This window comes from Ranitomeya imitator, chromosome 4 (genome assembly GCF_032444005.1).
Source record: "Ranitomeya imitator isolate aRanImi1 chromosome 4, aRanImi1.pri, whole genome shotgun sequence".
Lineage (NCBI taxonomy): Eukaryota > Metazoa > Chordata > Amphibia > Anura > Dendrobatidae > Ranitomeya > Ranitomeya imitator.
This window is the reverse complement of record NC_091285.1, coordinates 101,225,394-101,243,481: the sequence shown is the minus strand read 5'-3', so window position 1 is coordinate 101,243,481 and position 18,088 is coordinate 101,225,394. Positions and strand designations below refer to the sequence as shown.

General features: G+C 46.3%; 1 protein-coding gene across 1 annotated transcript in view; it reads right to left on the bottom strand.

Moving 5' to 3' along the window:
* The window catches only part of LOC138674460 (lymphocyte cytosolic protein 2-like), a 652,779-nt gene that overhangs the window by 98,232 nt on the left and 536,459 nt on the right, over positions 1-18,088 (bottom strand). Inside the window, exon 12 of the mRNA XM_069762300.1 lies at positions 10,929-10,954. Coding sequence (XP_069618401.1) covers positions 10,929-10,954 — 26 coding nt within the window. The remainder of the gene's footprint in view (positions 1-10,928; positions 10,955-18,088) is intronic.

Here is an 18,088-nt window from a genome sequence, read left to right as displayed (position 1 = left end):
CAGCGGCCATGGCACAGACTTATACCGAGCATCTATGGGGCAATATGAGCGCAGCAGAGCACAGTATGGGGCAGATATGGGGATATATGAACGCAGCAGAGCACAGTATGGGGCAGATATGGGGATATATGAACGCAGCAGAGCACAGTATGGGGCAGATATGGGGATATATGAACGCAGCAGAGCACAGTATGGGGCAGATATGGGGATATATGAACGCAGCAGAGCACAGTATGGGGCAGATATGGGGATATATGAACGCAGCAGAGCACAGTATGGGGCAGATATGGGGATATATGAACGCAGCAGAGCACAGTATGGGGCAGATATGGGGATATATGAACGCAGCAGAGCACAGTATGGGGCAGATATGGGGATATATGAGCGCAGCAGAGCACAGTATGGGGCAGATATGGGGATATATGAACGCAGCAGAGCACAGTATGGGGCAGATATGGGGATATATGAACGCAGCAGAGCACAGTATGGGGCAGATATGGGGATATATGAACGCAGCAGAGCACAGTATGGGGCAGATATGGGGATATATGAACGCAGCTACTGATGTCTCAATTAATTTTACTTTTATTGGTATCTATTTTTATTTTTGAAATTCACCGGTAGTTGCTGCATTTCCACCCTAGGCTTATACTCGAGTCAATAAGTTTTCCCAGTTTTTTGTGGCAAAATTAGGGGGGTCGGCTTATACTCGGGTCGGCTTATACTCGAGTATATACGGTAGAATTATTAACAAAAAACACCTGCAAAGGCTTCCTAAGCATTTAAAAATGTCCCATAGTCTGTTGCAGTAGGTTCCACAATCATGGGTAAAGCTGCTTACTTGACAGATGTCCAGAAGGCAGTCGTTGACACACTTTACAACAGGGGTGGGCAATTAATTTTACCAAGGGGCCACATGGGGAACTGTGACAGTTATGGAGGGCCGAACCAATCGGCTGAATTTAATTGAGCTTAATATTTTATTGTTTTTGAAAATACGGTTTTAATTAGATGTATATACGGGTAAGAATACAGGTTACAATAGGCTTTATAGTAAAATCTACTAGACAATTGATGTCATTTCTGTTATGGAGGCTCACATCTCCGCAAGACAAATTGACATATTGTGGTCCTAAAAGATGCGCCACATGTCAGTGTCCACAGGTGAGCTATGAGTGTCTGTGGACACATAGTAAACATGGGATTTCTTGAAATCCCATCCACTATGCTGTAGCATCTGGCCGCTGTAGTTTTGATGCTGCGGATAAACGCAATGTCGAACCCGCAGCAATTCTTGGCTGTATGCACGTACCCTTAGAAAGCCATTCAGCTGCTACAATGACAGCCCAGCAACCGGGAAGAAATTAACTTTATTCCTACCGGCAGCATCTGGCATTCAGTCGGAGACGCGGCTTCAGTCACTGCTTAGTACATGGTGAGCGGCAGATGGAAGCAGTACAGCCAGGTGTGTAATAATGCGCTGCAAAACAAGCTGTCAAAGTTTCAGGACATGCCTACACCCATCGCTCACCATGTACTGAGCGGTGACTGTAGCCATGTCTCAGCCTGAGGCTGCCGGGAAGATCAAAGTTCATTTCTTCCCATAGTTGATCTTTCAATGCGGCTGCACAGCTGTAGAACACTATTAACCTGCAGATGAAACCTTTATCTGCAGTTTAATAGTATTTACACAATATGAATGTCAATTATATACATGTGCCTTATTTAAAGGGGTTATCCAGGCTTGGGGCTCAAGTTTGCAGTTATTCTATGTAATGGAGTCAGCATTGTCAGGATTCTCAGTGAGCAGGCAATTGTGTGACCGCAAGTACATGATCTGCATTCCTCCAACCACATTTTGGCTAGAAGTGTCCAGCCTCCCTCAATACACTTGCATTAATTGAGGCTGTGCCCATCTAGTGGGAATGTGGTCAGGAGTACGCAAATCCCATACCTGCATCACACAACTGCCTGCTCGCTCCTGGAGAATTGCGCACACAGCGCTATGTGAGGGTTCAAATGTAGAATTCTGTGTCACACAGAGTGACTACAGACTGTAATCCCAATTCTGGACAACCCCTTTAACTTGTATTAAAATATATAGGGCCTCATGCATATGTGGATCCATGCATTCTACATGCCACATGTGTATGAAGCCCAATATTTTTCCCTACTCTTACCTGGGGCATGCCTTTAATAAAACTGCAGATTTATGTAGTGGGGGGTGTACTGAGGCTGGAGTGCTCACTGTGACAAGTCAGGAGTCTGAGACAGTCCAGGGCAGTGTGTATTGGTCATCTGACCTGCATCTCTACATATCTCTATGCATGTCAGATGCACACAGTAATGTTCAGGACCTTGAACAGCACCACCCTCCGCTCCGCCTTCTCTCTGCCCTCCTCTGATGTTCTCATGCTGGCCGCATCATGGCCGCTCTGCTCCCTCTGAAACCTTATGTTTGCTGCAGTCCATGGCCACCCCGCCTCCTCTCCGCCCTCCTCAGACGCCTCACTACATGCTGAATTGCTACTGGACCTGCACACTCCAGAGAGCTGTCACTGCTGGAGCATTCGTTCTAGCCTGTCTGCGGGCCGGACAGGCACAGGCAAAGGGCCGGATGTGGCCCACGGGCCGCAGTTTGCCCAGCCCTGCCATAGAGAATCTATTGGGTATGGTCAAGAGGAAGATGAAAGACACCAGACCCAACAATGCAGACGAGCTGAAGGCTGCTATCAAAGCAACCTGTGCTTCCATAACACCTCAGCAGTGCCACATTCTGATTGCCACTATGCCACGCTGCATTGATGCAGTAATTGATGCAAAGGAGCCCCAACCAAGTATTGAGTGCATTTACTGAATATACATTTCAGTAGGCCAACATTTTGTGTTTTAAAATCATTTTTCAAGCTGGTGTTTTAAAGTATTCTAATTTACTGAGATAATGACTTTTGGGTTTTCATTGGCTGTAAGCCATAATCATCAACATTAATAGAAATAAACACTTGAAATAGACTCTATAAAATATATCAGTTTCACTTTTTGTATTGAAGAGCTGAAATAGGTTAACTTTTAATGATATTCTTATTTTGGAAGAAGTACTTGTATCTATAGTACAAGTGCATGAAAGCAAAAGCAATGAACTAGAATAGAAGTTGGTGTGCATGCAGCATGTAAGTGCACTTCACACTGGCCACTAAACAGACAAAGCCCAAGAGAAAATAAATGAACAAATGCCCTGCAGTAAATAAATAAACAAACAGCAATAGTGCATGAAAATAATATAGGGTACTTGATTAACATATTTGTGATCAAATATCAAATGTCTTGGGTTTTATCTACAATTGTATGTAGCTCTTTCTTTACATGGCCACTTCATTCCTTCATTACTGAGAAATCAGCATCTGAATTGATATGCAATCGAGACTGTAGATCTGAAGCTTCTGTCACTCCAGTTCTATTCTCTTCTCAGTGCCACTGTCAAGCTAGTGGATCGTAGACCCACTGCACCACGTGTCAGTTAGAGCCTGGCTCTGGCTAGGATTAGGAAACCACCTGAGTTTTCACTAAAGACCCTGATGATGGAGATTAGATTTGAGCCCAGTTGGATGACAGGAGCTACTCCAGGACAGACCCAGCAGCTGAACCCAAGCGTCAGGACAGCAGCAACAATGGATAAAGAGTCCAAGGTGGTACCGGATACAGATGGTACAGATGTAGCCACTGATTCAGATGGAACTGGTCCTGGTAGCATGGATATAAGGCACAGGCACTGCCTGAGTGATTTTGGGATTCGGGTATCACAGATGCTGTTTCAGGTTCCACTGGAGCGCTTCCAGGATCACGTACCACCAAAGCGGTTTCAGTTTCAGATACTGCCACAGCAGTTTCGGATTCAGGTATCATTTCACATAAGATGGGAACAGGAAAGAAGAACTGTTACATGTTTAACTGGTCTGGTACAGCAACTTGATCACGCTTGCAGCTTATAGACTGAAAAACTACAACTGTTACTCAGGCACCTCCCTACAGGTGGAGATGCTTTAAGTACTAAGTATTTCCCATCTATTAGCTGGGAACACATAGCATTAAGTGCACTGTCTCTTTAAGTGGCCAAAAGTGCACGTACATGCCCTAACCACCCCGCCAGGGGAGCTGGAGCCTCATTTGCATATCAAATCAAATTTTAATTTCTCAGGAATGGAGGGAGGGAATGTCCTTCTTATAGGTACAGTTTGACTTATCTTTGAAAGAGCTAGAGGTACATATTCATAACTTTGCGGGGTGAAATTCTGCTGGCAAATCCCTTTTAAGAATGATATAATCTATAATATAACGCCAGATGGACCGGGCACTGCACCTGTGCAGTGTGACCGAACTCAGAAGAACACATCCAGCGGTGACAGGGAGGATGACGAGGATGGAGGAGTGTGACATTGGAGATCGCAGTATGCATAGGTGCCTGCGCATAGTTTGTTGAAGACAAAGGGGTGCCGGAGTCAGCATCTGCACATAGCACGATTTCCCTCACCATTTTGTTAAAGACAGATTTGCACATGGAGTCTTCTACAAAATGGTACCGGATAGCGCTGTATACTCACGTGCTGCCCCGGTGCCATGTTATTTAACCCCTTAGTGACAGAGCCAATTTGGTACTTAATGACCGAGCCAATTTTTGCAATTCTGACCACTGTCACTTTATGAGGTTATAACTCTGTAACGCTTCAACGGATCCCGCTGATTCTGAGATTGTTTTTTCATGACATATTGTACTTCATGTTAGTGGTAACATTTCTTCGATATTACTTGCGATTATTTATGAAAAAAACGGAAATATGGCGAAAATTTTTAAAATTTTGCAATTTTCAAACTTTGTATTTTTATGCCCTTAAATCAGAGAGATATGTCACGAAAAATAGTTAATAAATAACATTTCCCACATGTCTACTTTACATCAGCACAATTTTGGAAACAAAATTTTTTTTTGTTAGGGAGTTATAAGGGTTAAAAGTTGACCAGCAATTTCTCATTTTTACAACACCATTTTTTTTTAGGGACCACATCACATTTGAAGTCATTTTGAGGGGTCTATATGATAGAAAATACCCAAGTGTGACACCATTCTAAAAACTACACCCCTCAAGGTTCTCAAAACCACATTCAAGAAGTTTATTAACCCTTTACGTGCTTCACAGGAACTGAAACAATGTGGAAGGAAAAAATGAACATTTAACTTTTTTTGCAAACATCTTAATTCAGAACCATTTTTTTTATTTTCACAAGTGTAAAAACAGAAATGTAACCATAAATTTTGTTATGCAATTTCTCCTGAATATGCCAATACCCCATATGTGGGGGTAAACCACTTTTTGGGCGCACCGCAGAACTTAGAAGTGAAGGAGCGCCGTTTGACTTTTTCAATGCAGAATTGGCTGGAATTGAGATCGGACGCCATGTCACGTTTAGAGAGCCCCTGATGTGCCTAAACAGTGGAAACCCCCCACAAGTGACCCCATTTTGGAAACTAGACCCCTTAAGGAACTTATCTAGATGTGTGGTGAGCACTTTGAACCCCCAAGTGCTTCACAGAAGTTTATAACGTAGAGCCGTGAAAATAAAAAATCGCTTTTGTTTACACAAAAATGATATTTTCGCCCACAAATTCTTATTTTCACAAGGGTAACAGGAGAAATTAGACCACAAAAGTTGTTGTGCAATTTCTCCTGAGTACGCTGATACCCAATATGTGGGGGTAAACCACTGTTAGGGCGCACCGCAGAGCTTGGAAGAGAAGGAGTGCCGTTTTACTTTTTCAATGTAGAATTGGCTGGAATTCAGATCGGACGCCATGTCGCGTTTGGAGAGCCCCTGATGTGCCTAAACAGTGGAAACCCCCCACAAGTGACACTATTTTGGAAACTAGACCCCTTAAGGAACTTATCTAGATGTGTGGCGAGCACTTTGAACCCCCATGTGCTTCACAGAAGTTTATAACAAATAGCCGTGAAAATAAAAAATATTTTTTTTTCCACAAAAAAGATTTTTTAGCCCCCAAGTTTTTATTTTCACAAGGGTAACAAGAGAAATTGGACCCCAAAAGTTGTTGTCCAATTTGTCCTGAGTATGCTGGTACCCCATATGTGGGGGTAAACCACTGTTTGGGCACACGGCAGAGCTCGGAAGGGAAGGAGCGCCTTTTTGGAATGCAGACTTTGATAGAATGGTCTGCGGGTATTATGTTGCGATTGCAGAGCCCCTGATGTACCTAAACTGTAGTAACCCCCCACAAGTGACCCCATTTTGGAAACTAGACCCCCCAAGGAACTTATCTAGATGTGTGGTGAGAACTTTGAATGCCCAAGTGCTTCACAGAAGTTTAGAATGCAGAGTCGTGAAAATAAAAAATATTTTTTTTTTCACAAAAAAGATATTGTAGCCCCCAAGTTTTTATTTTCACAAGGGTAACAAGAGAAATTGGACCCCAGAAGTTGTTGTCCAATTTATCCCGAGTACGCTGATGCCCCATATGTGGGGGTAACCCACTGTTTGGGCGCACGGCAGAGCTCAGAAGGGAGGGAGCACCATTTGACTTTTTGAGCGCAAAATTGGCTGTTGTGTTTGGAGACCCCCTGATGTACCTAAACAGTGGAAACCCCCCAATTCTAGCTCCAACCCTAACCCCAACACACCCCTAACCCTAATCCCAACCTGATCCATAATCCTAATCACTAACCCTAACCATAATCACAACCCTTACCCCAAAACAACCCTAATGTCAACCCTAACCATAACCCTAATCAAAACCCTAAATCCAACACACCCCTAATCCTAATCTCAACCCTAACCTCAAACCTAACCCTAATCCCAATACACCCCTAATCACAACCCTAACCCTAATCCCAAACCTAACCCTAATCCCAAGCGTAACCCTAATGCCAACCCTAACCCTAATACCAACCCTAATCCAAACCCTAACCCTAATCCCAGCTCTAACCCTAACTTTAGCCCCAACCCTAACCCTAGCCCTAAGGCTACTTTCACACTTGCGTCGTTTGGCATTCCGTCGCTTTGGACAAGAAACGGATCCTGCAAATGTGCCCGCAGGATGCGTTTTTTGCCCATAGACTTGTATTGCCGACGGATCGTTATGGATGGCCACACGTCGCGTCCGTCGTGCACTGGATCAGTTGTGTTTTGGCAGACCGTCGGCACAAAAAAACGTTCAATGAAACGTTTTTTTGTACGTCGCATCCGCCATTTCTGACCGCGCATGCGTGGCCGTAACTCCGCCCCCTCCTCCCCAGGACATAGATTGGGCAGCGGATGCGTTGAAAAACTACATCCGCTGCCCACGTTGTGCACAATTTTCACAACGTGCGTCGGTATGTCGGGCCGACGCATTGGGACGGCCCCGTACCGACGTAAGTGTGAAAGAAGCCTAACCCTAAATTTAGCCCCAACCCTAACCCTAAATTTAGCCCCAACCCTAGCCCTAACCCTACCCCTAACCTACCCCTACCCCTAACCCTACCCCTAACCCTAACCTAACCCTACCCCTAACCCTAACCCTACCCCTAACCCTACCCCTAACCCTACCCCTAACCCTAATTTTAGCCCCAACTGCTGTTCTCCTGCCGGCCGGCAGATGGAGACAGATGGCGGGCGCACTGGGCATGCGTCCGCCATGTTCTTCTGCCGGCGGCCAGGAGGAGCAGCAAGAGGATCCAGGGACACAGTTGAGTATTGTAGGGTCCCCCGAATCCCCCTATTTCTCTGTCCTCTGATGTGCGATCACATCAGAGGACAGAGAATTACACTTTGCCTTTTTTTTTTTTTTTGCGGTCGCCGGTAAACAGTTAATTACCGGCGATCGCAAAACAGGGGTCGGTAAAACCGACCCCGATCATGCTCTTTGGGGTCTCGGCTACCCCCGGCAGCCGAGACCCCAAAGATTCTCCCAGTGCCGGCCGGCGGGCGCACTGCGCATGCGCCCGCCATTTTGAAGATGGCGGCGCCCACCGGGAGACACGAGGAGCATCGGGGGAGCTAGGTGAGTATTGGGGGGCCACCTGGGACCCCTTTTCTCTGTCCTCCGATGTGCGATCACATCGGAGGACAGAGAAATTAAAAAGAGATCGCTTTTTTTTTTTTTTTTTTTTTGCGATCGCCGGTAAACGGTTAATTACCGGCGATCGCAAATGCGGGGTGGGTTAAAAACCCCCCGAATCATGTTCTCTGGGGTCTCGGCTACCCTCGGCAGCCGAGACCCCGGAGAAAATCGGCCTCTGGGGGGCGCTATTGACTTTTTCCACAGCGCCGTTAATTAACGGCGCTGTGGTTTAAGTACCCTTAGCGGCCGCCGTTAAAAGGTGTATCGGCGGTCGCTAAGGGGTTAAATAAAGCAGGCAACCTGGTGCCGGGGAGTGGGGAAAAGGTGAGTAGGAGTGTTTTTTGTATGTATGTATGTATCTATCTATTTATGGATGGATGTATGGATCAACAGCAGCACAGGCATGATAGGGAGCATATAATGGGATGGGTGACCAGGATGTAGGAGCATATACCAGGACGGGAAGCAAATACCAGGATGGGGGAGCATTTGGTTTCAGTCAAGCGGTTGGGAGTGGCACCGGTTAGTCATCGCTTTGAGAAAACAGAACAGCTGCTGTAACCGTACTCCTGACCCTGACTGACAGCCAGGATCAAGATAGAGCCAGTGTCAGACAGGGTAAGAGGCACGGTAACAGCGGCCGCTGTTTTTACTCAGCACACCGTCCCTGCCTCCATGACTGAAACCAATGCTGGCAGGGAGAATAAAGTTAATTTTCTCCCCGCTGCATTCGGCTGCATGCAGGCGTCAGACAGAATAATAATGCTATTAGCCTGCAGATTAACCACATCTAATATATAATTGCCTAGAATACTACTTCCTGCAATTTGTGCCAACTTCCTGTCCGGAGCTAATGTCCGGAGCTAATGTCCGGAGCTAATGTCCGGAGCTAATGTCCGGAGATAAGTGACGTCAACAGTGTCCAGTGTCTGATTGGTTGCCGCCTGCTGCGAGCGACCAATCAGAAACGTGCCGTACTGTGACACACTCCGCCTGCCATTTTGGTGTGATTTTTGAATTTTTACCTCACAGCAAGTTTCTACTGCGTGGAGGCGGGCCCAGTGACGTTGCTCTTCAAGCTCCTGCCGAATTTCGTCAAAAAAATGATAATACCATTTACCAAAACTATATACTGTATATTTAGTTGTGAAGTGGTTCAGTGACATTTTCACACCAATTTTGAACTTTTGTTTGGTGTTTTCTCCATATACTGCCTATTATTCACTGACTGTTATACTGAGAGACTGCCGTTTATTAACCTCTTCTTTGCCACATTGGGTATATTGCTCTATTATTTGCCACATAAGGACATTGTCCATTATTGCCCAGCAATTTCTCTGCAATATAAACTGCCTATTTATTAATATCTGCATTCCTGCAAAGAACTATTGCCTATTATTAACTGGCTATTTTCCTACTACCTGACACTGCCCACAACACGCAAAGTTGTCGTCTGATGTCTTTCATCCCTCCCCTCATAAGCATGTTCATGGATCCTGTGTAACTGTACCTTAAATAACAAGAATTGTCAAGAGCTGGTGAGTGCAGCCATTTTTTGTTCTTTCTTACTATTATTTATTAATTGTATTATTCTTACATTTGAATAAATAAAGTATATATGGATTCTAGACTCCCGATTCTTTAGAATCGGGCTGCCATCTAGTATCTTATAAATATATATCAATAAAATGGTGCCAGATAGCGAGGTATGTACACGAGCTGACTTTGGCACCACTACAGTAATGTACTACATCGTCAACATAGCAGTGTGCATGCGCCGCCCACCATTATCCCTATGGCCTGCGTGAGCATACTTCTATGTTGACATTGCAGTATATTACTTTATTAAAATAGCTATAAAGGCACAGATGATTGGCCTCGGGGAGACCAAAACATCCAACACCGCGGAGACACCATCACGTGTTTCTCAACGCAGTGATTCCAGAACACTGCCCCCATCCCTTATGGGAAATATGCAGATGCATGTAAAGAAGCTGCGGAGACACCATCAAAAACAGAAACACGTGATGGTGTCTCCGCAGCTTCTTTACATTTATTAAAATGGCATCAGAGTCAGAGCGTGCACACACCGTGCTATCCAACGCCATTTCATTGAAGACAAAGTATATTCAAATTCACAGACACAGTGTCTTAAAAAATGGCACTGGAAATGTACTAATAAAATGCTCATCACCCGGGTATAGAACTGGCTCAATAGCTAGTTGCATATGTTAGTTCAGAAAGGAAAGGCAATATTTGCAAGAATAAAACTATCAGTTCTGTGAGGGCCAGATTTCTTCCTCATTGTTAGGAGATCAAATACATATTTCATACAATAAAATGCTAACTAATTATTTAAAAATCATATAATGTGATTTTCTGCTTTTTATTTTTAGATTCTGTCTCTTACAGGTGAAGTGTACGTACGATAAAAATTACACATCTCTCCATTTTTTGTAGGTGGGAAAACTTGCAAAATCGGCAGTGTATCAAATACTTATTTTCCCCACTGTATAATTTTATGAGCATTACATTTACTATATTATAAAATAACAGCATGACAAATAAAGGGGATGCTGTTCAGTGGGGGTGCTGGGTATCAGACTCACAAAGTGATAATGGTAACGCTCAAAAACCCAATGCCAGATGTTCCCTTGTGTGGAGGAGGATGCATTTAAATATGTTGTGTATTCTAGAGACTGCATCTTTTGTAATACATTTATTACCAAACAGAGGTTGGATTAAAAAAAATCCTTATTTACAAAAATATTTTAAATTCTCATGTTTCTAATGCACTACATGCTACAGTATAATCATTTACCTTATGTTTGCAGGTAGTGTTATAGCCTAGTGAAAACAAACATCACAATTAATTAGTCATATAATTTTAAGGGCAGATTTAGGAGTAGTAGGTTTTATTACACAATTTCTGCGATTGTATGATTCAAAACGCATGTCACCAAAGCAAACAGATTTGAGTGAATGGAATTGATTATGTACAATATATAAAGTAAAAATGTATTTCAAAATAACAGGGATTATTATTATTAATTATTATTATTTATTATTATAGCACCATTTATTCCATGGCGCTTTACATGTGAGGGGTATACATAATAAAAAGAAGTACAATAATCTTAAACAATACAAGTCACAACTGGAACAGGAGGAGAGAGGACCCTGCCTGCGAGGGCTCACAATCTACAAGGGATGGGTGAGGATACAATAGGCGAGGGTAGAGCTGGTCGTGCAGCAGTTTGGTCGATCGGTGGTTACTGCAGGTTGTAGACTTGTCAGAAGAGGTGGGTCTTCAGGTTCATTTTGAAGGTTTCCATGGTAGGTGAGAGTCTGATATGTTGTGGTAGAGAGTTACAGAGTAGGGGTGATGTTCGAGAGAAATCTTGTATGCGATTGTGGTATGAGGAGATACGAGGGGAGTAGAGAAGGAGATCTTGTGAGGATCGGAGGTTGCATGCAGGAAAGTAGCGGGAGACGAGGTCACAGATGTATGGAGGAGACAGGTTGTGGATGGCTTTGTATGTCATGGTTAGGGTTTTGTACTGGAGTCTCCGTAAAGGGGAGCCAGTGAAGGGATTGGCAGAGGGGAGAGGCCGGGGAATAGTGGGGGGGACAGGTGAATTAGTTGGGCAGTAGAGTTTAGAATAGATTGGAGGGGTGCGAGAGTGTTAGAGGTTAGAGGGGAGGCCACAGAGCTGGAGGTAACAGTAGTCGAGGCGGGAGATGGTGAGGGCATGGACTAGGGTTTTTGCAGATTCTTGGTTTAGGATTGTATGGATCCTTGAAATATTTTTGAGTTGAAAATGGCAGGAAGTGGAAAGGGCTTGGACATGTGATTTGTAGGAGAGATCAGTGTCAAGAATTACCCCGAGACAGCGAGCTTGTGTTACTGGGGAAAGTGGGCAGCCATTTACTGTAATGGATAGGTTTGTTGGGGGGGTCACGTGAGATGGGGGAAAGATGATGAATTCAGTTTTGTCCATTTCAGTTTTAGAAATCTAGTGGAGAAGGATGAAATAGCGGACAGACATTGAGGGATTTGGTTAGTAGGGTGGTGATATCTGGTCCAGAGATATAGATCTGTGTGTCGTCAGCGTAGAGATGATACTGAAAACCATGAGATTCTATGAGCTGTCCCAGGCCAAAGGTGTAAATGGAGAAGAGCAGGGGCCCTAGAACTGAATCTTGTGGGACTCCGACAGATAGGGGGCGAGATGAGGAGGTGGTGTGTGAATGGGAGATGCTGAATGTCCAGTCTGTTAGGTATGACGAGATCCAGGATAGGGCCAAGTCTGTGATTCCAAGGGATGAGAGGGTCTGTAGGGAATGGTCAACTGTGTCAAAGGCACAGGACAGGTCCAGGAGGAGGAGGACAGAGTAGTGTCGCTTGCTCTTGGCGGTTAATAGGTCACTGATGACCTTAGTTAGGGCAGTTTCAGTGGAGTGGAGTGACCGGAAGCCAGATTGTAAGCGGTCGAAGAGGGAGTAGGAAGAGAGATGGGAGGACAGATCAAGATGGAAGTGTTGTTCCAGTAGTATTGAGGCATAGGGGAGAAGTGATATAGGGCGATAGCTAGATACGGAGGTTGGGTCAAGAGAGGGCTTTTTGAGGATAGGTGTGATTGAGGCATGTTTAAAGCTATAGGGGAAAACACCAGTTGTTAGTGATAGGTTGAAGAGATGGGTTAGGGTTGGGATGAAGACTGTGGCGAGGTTTGGGATGAAGTGGGATGGGATCGGGTCAAGTGCACATGTGGTGAGATGCGATCTTGAGAGTAGAGTGGCGAGTCGATCTTCTGTAATGGTGTAGAAGTTGATTTTGGAGGTGGAGGGCTGGGCATTTGGGAGGAAGGGCTCTGGGGGATGTCGACTAAAATTGTCTCTGATGTTATCAATCTTCTGCTTGAAAAATGAGGCAAAGTCTTCAGCTGAGATAAGTGGGGAGGGAGGAGGTGCTGGGGGACGGAGGAGAGAATTGAAGGTGTTGAATAACTGCTTAGGGTTGTGAGACAGGGAGGATATGAGAGATGAGAAGTAGGTTTGTTTAGCTGTGGCGAGTGTGGTCTTGAAAGTAGTGAGGTACTGTTTGAATGCGATGAAGTGCTCGCTGGAGTGGGATCTTTTCCATCTCCGCTCAGCAGCCCTGGAAGCTCGCCTCAGTTCTTTGGTCAAGCTTGTGTGCCAGGGCTGTCTGTTGATTTTGTGAGCATTGGTATGTGTGAGGGGGCAAGAGATTCCAAAGCTACAGCTATTATGGTGTTATAGAGAGTGGCAGCATCATCCTCATTGTGTAGGGAACTTATGTCTGTGAGAGAGAGGCGCGATTCAGAGAGTGAGTGTAGATCAAGGTGTTTAAGATTTTTGTGAGGGTGTGCAAGTTTGTGTGGTGGGGTGTTAGGGCTAGCAGAACGCACCAAGTAGAAATAGGTAGTTACAAGGTGCGTTCGCAGCCCGGGGTCCACCGTGCAGAGATACCTGCGACAAAGTAATGGCGGATAGACTCTGGGCTCACACGTAGGTTAAGCTTCACCCCGTGTGAACTGGAAGCGATCTCTGTTACTTCACAGAGTCGCGCTGTACACAAAATTATTACCCTGTGCTTGCTCTGGAACTCTTCTGTGCTAACCGCACACATGAAGGAACCAGATGCTAAGGATCACACTGGCATGGGCACAGGGACACGTGGATGCTGACCGTAATTAAGGAGAAATGGAGCCTGCCCAGTGGAGTCGGCTACGGCGTTGTTCAAAGCAAATTCTGCCCAAGGTAGCAAAGATGCCCAGTCATCCTGCCTAGCGGAGACAAAATGTCACAGGTATATCACCAGAGTCTGATTGGCCCTCTCTACCAACCCATTTGTCTTGGGGTGGAATGCAGAAGAGAGATTCAGCTCAATGCTGAGTAAATGACAGAGCTCTCTTCAAAACCGAGAAGCGAACTGGGGACCCCGGTCGCTGACAATTTTTTCAGGCATGCCATGTAGACGGAAAATATGTTTAATGAACAACGCCACCAAGGCCCGTGCAGAAGGTAACCGTGGAAGCAGCACCAAGTGCACCATTTTAGAAAAATGATCGGTGACTATTCAGATAATAGTGCAGCTACGAGACTTAGGTAAGCCCACCACAAAGTCTATCCCGACCATCTCCCAGGGCCTGTCTGCTGCCAGCAGGGGGTAAAGTAGTCCAGCAGGCTGTTGCCGAGGAGACCGATTCTTGGCGCAGGAGACACACGCCCGAATATAAACCCACGACGTCACGAGCCATATGTGGCCACAAGTATGTCCTCGCCAGAAGCTCAGATGTCCCCTTGGTCCAAAATGTCCACCCACCCTGGATGAATGAGCCCAGGAGAGAACCTCCGGTCACAAATTTGATGGTACAAAAATCTTGCTCGGGGGCACAGACTCGAGCGAAACCGGAGCCACGGTTCTCAGGCTCTCAGAAGGGACAATAAGCCGGTGCTCCTCCTCCTCTGATGACACTACGGAGCAGGTGAGAGCGTCGGCACGAATGTTCTTCTCACCAGAGAGATAATGGAGGGTGAAATGGAACCGGGAGAAGAACAGAGACCATCTAGCCTGGCGAGAATTTAGCCGCTGGGCAGTCTGTATATACACCAAATTTTTGTGGTCGGTGTTAAATTGGAAGAGAAAACAAGCCCTCTCCAGGAGATGTCTCCACTCTGAGAAAGCCAACTTCAGAGGTAGCAACTCCCTGTCCCCGATGGAATAATTCCTCTCTGCTGGTGTAAAGGTCTTGGAGAAGAAGAAGCAAGGATGCTTCCAACTTTGAGCATCCATTTGGAAGAGGACTTCTCCAGCACTGATGGATGAGGCATCCACCTCCATTATAAACAGCTTATCAACATTGGGGCGATGTAGAATGGGAGCGCTAGCGAAGTGTGACTTAATAGAGAGAAAGGCTTTGGAGACCTCATCCGACCACAATTTGGGATTTGCTCCCTTCTTGGTGAGGACAACCAAGGGAGCTACCAAAGTTGAGAAGTGGAGAATGAACTGGCGATAGTAATTAATGAACCCCATAAAGCGCTGCACCGCTTTTAGAGAATGGGGTTCCTGCCAGTCCATCACATCCTGCAGCTTGGCAGGATCCATAGCCAATCCCTGGGTAGAGATGATATAGCCAAGGAAAGGAAGGGACTCCTGCTCAAACACACACTTCTCCAACTTTGCATAGAGGGAGTTTGCCCATAAGAGGTCGAAGACTTTGCAAACATCTCTCCGGTGGGAGTCAATATCTGGAGAGTAGATGAGAATATCATCCAGACAGACTACGACTGAGGTGGTGAGCATATCCCAGAAGATGTCGTTCACAAAGTCTTCGAAAACGGCTGGGGAATTACAGAGCCCGAAGGGCATCACCAGGTATTCATAGTGCCCATCCCTGGTGTTAAAAGCCATCTTCCATTTGTCCCCCTCACGGATGCGAATCAGGTTGTAAGCACCACACAGGTCTAGTTTAGTAAATACCCTTGCTCCCCGTTGCCTATCAAAGAGCTCATATATTAGGGGTAGTGGGTACTTATTCTTAACGGTGATGGCATTAAGACCCCTGTAGTCTATGCATGGACGTAGTTCCCCATTCTTCTGCACGAAGAAGAACCTAGCTGTCACGCCGCGTACGGCGATAAAGGGGCAGGACGGCGTATTTGGAACCCGCACCTGTCCCTGCCACTATAGGGGCCCTGGCTAACCCTTATCTCGGGGGTACCCTTGAAGGTAGGGAGGCCCGAGCTGCCAGCATATCCCTGTCTCCTATGCAGACCCTATAGTGACCCCCACTCCCCCCCAAGAGTGGACTGCACCAGAGAATAACTATAACAACTAACAGGAAAACAAACAATGTAAAAGAAACCCAAACTTAGCTTAATTCTGCAAGAAATAGCACAACAGGGAGAAACACCAGATTAAACGGACACAGCTGAAGAACAGCAGATCCCAGCTAAATCCTACTCCTGGCTTGGTCGCTGAAGAATGAACTAACACCGACAGTCAGCTGATGAACCAGGTGACCTTTTAAAGGATGGAGGGAGTGGTCATCACAAGCATCAGCTGAGCTAGAAGCAATGCAGTAACATCAGCGGCCACCGGGGCAAAGAAACTGCATTAACCCCCGAAGACCAGAAAGGAAAAAAGGTCTTTAACTGAAGCAAACCAGATCTGCCACAGATCCAAACATGGATCGTGACACTAGCCCTTGCAGGTGACACTAACTTCCTGATGAATCCTCTTGCGAGATTCTCTTGGATGTAATGGGACATTGCCTCCATCTCCAGAAGAGATAATGGATAGACTCGAGGCAAAAGGTCAATAGGACAGTCATGGGGCGGTGAGGCAGAAGGGTCTCCACAGCCCTTTTGGAGAACATGTCCGCATAGGGCAAATAGTGCATGGGGAGAGAGGAAAGATCTGTGGGTACCTCAGTTGTAGCAACCTGAACGCACTCCTTCTGACATCTACTCTCACAGGATTTACTCCATCCCAGAATTCTTCCTGAGGACCACTCAATATGAGGAGAGTGGAAGCGTAGCCATGGTATCCCCAACAGGACCTCATTAATTCCCTCGGGAATGACTAGTAAGGAAATAATCTCCTGATCAGATGGAGACATGGAAAGAGTGAATTTAATGGTTTGATGTGTAATCTGTGAGGGTAGTGTCGACCCATTTACCACTCGAACAGTCACAGGTTTGGCGACCATCACCAGGGGTATCTGCAAAAGCAGATTACATAAAATTGCACTCCAACCCGGAGTACTAGCAAAGCTCTAACATAACAGTGGATGGGCCTACCACTAGACGCTGACGTTTTCCCGACCGCTGAGAACACCTGGAGGCAAAATGTCATGACTGCCAGCAAACATGACAGACCTTAAGTGCCCGAGCGGTCCGGGACTTAGATCCCGCTTGTGACACCTCCATGGCCTCATGTGACTTGGACGCCTGAACCGGAGATTCCAGAAGTTTGGCGAAGGTGGGAGCCAGCCGAAACCTCTGCCTACACTGGGGTCGCTCCAATCTTCGCTTGTTAAAACGAAGGTCGATGCGAGTTGATACTCCTATGAGCTCCTCCAGTGTGGTGGGAATCTCCCTAGTGACCAAAGCGTCCTTCACATGGTCAGCCAGCCCCCTCCATAATACCAGGATGAGGGCTTTATCCGGCCACTCCAGCTCAGATGCCAAAGTCCGAAAGTGGACGGCAAAATGGCTGACCATGAAGATCCCTGAGTCAATGCCAGCAGTTGGAGCGCCGTATCATGGGTGACTCGAGGTCCTAAAAAGACCTGTTTCAGAGTGCTCAAAAACCGAGGAGCACTCTGCACCACATGATCATCGCACTCCCACAGCGGTGTAGCCCACTCAATGCCCTGTCCGACAGAAGACAAATAATGAATCCCACCTTTGCCCGCTCTGTGGGAAAACATGCAGCCAGGAGCTCGAGGTGTAAACCGCACTGGCTCACGAAACCCCTACATGATTTACTGTTACCAGAGAATTTATCTGGCAGCGGGAGGTGGGATAAGGTCGGAACAGAGGTGGCTAGTGTCACGATCAGCTGCGGCCACAGATGCGGCCCAGCCCATGGACGCCCCCAAGCCGACCAACCTCAGAAGGCGTGGTTCGTGCATCCCCCGGGGACGAAATACAGACCCTTTAAACCGCAGAGGTGGACCCGGCCTACCTGAGCTAGGGGAGGGCAGCGACCAGGGTTCTGTGGCAGCTGAGCTTGTGGACAAGGAAAGAAAGACGTAGGACATGATTACACCGATACTTCAGGAACAGAGAAAGTAAAGTTTACTAAAGTAAAGTCACACATTACATAAACAAAACATGACGATGTCAGGCTCCCGATTCCACACCTCAGAAGGGTACCACCCAGAGGACCCCAAGGCACCAGAGGATCACCGAGGCACACATAGGCGGGACATCAGGACACAGACA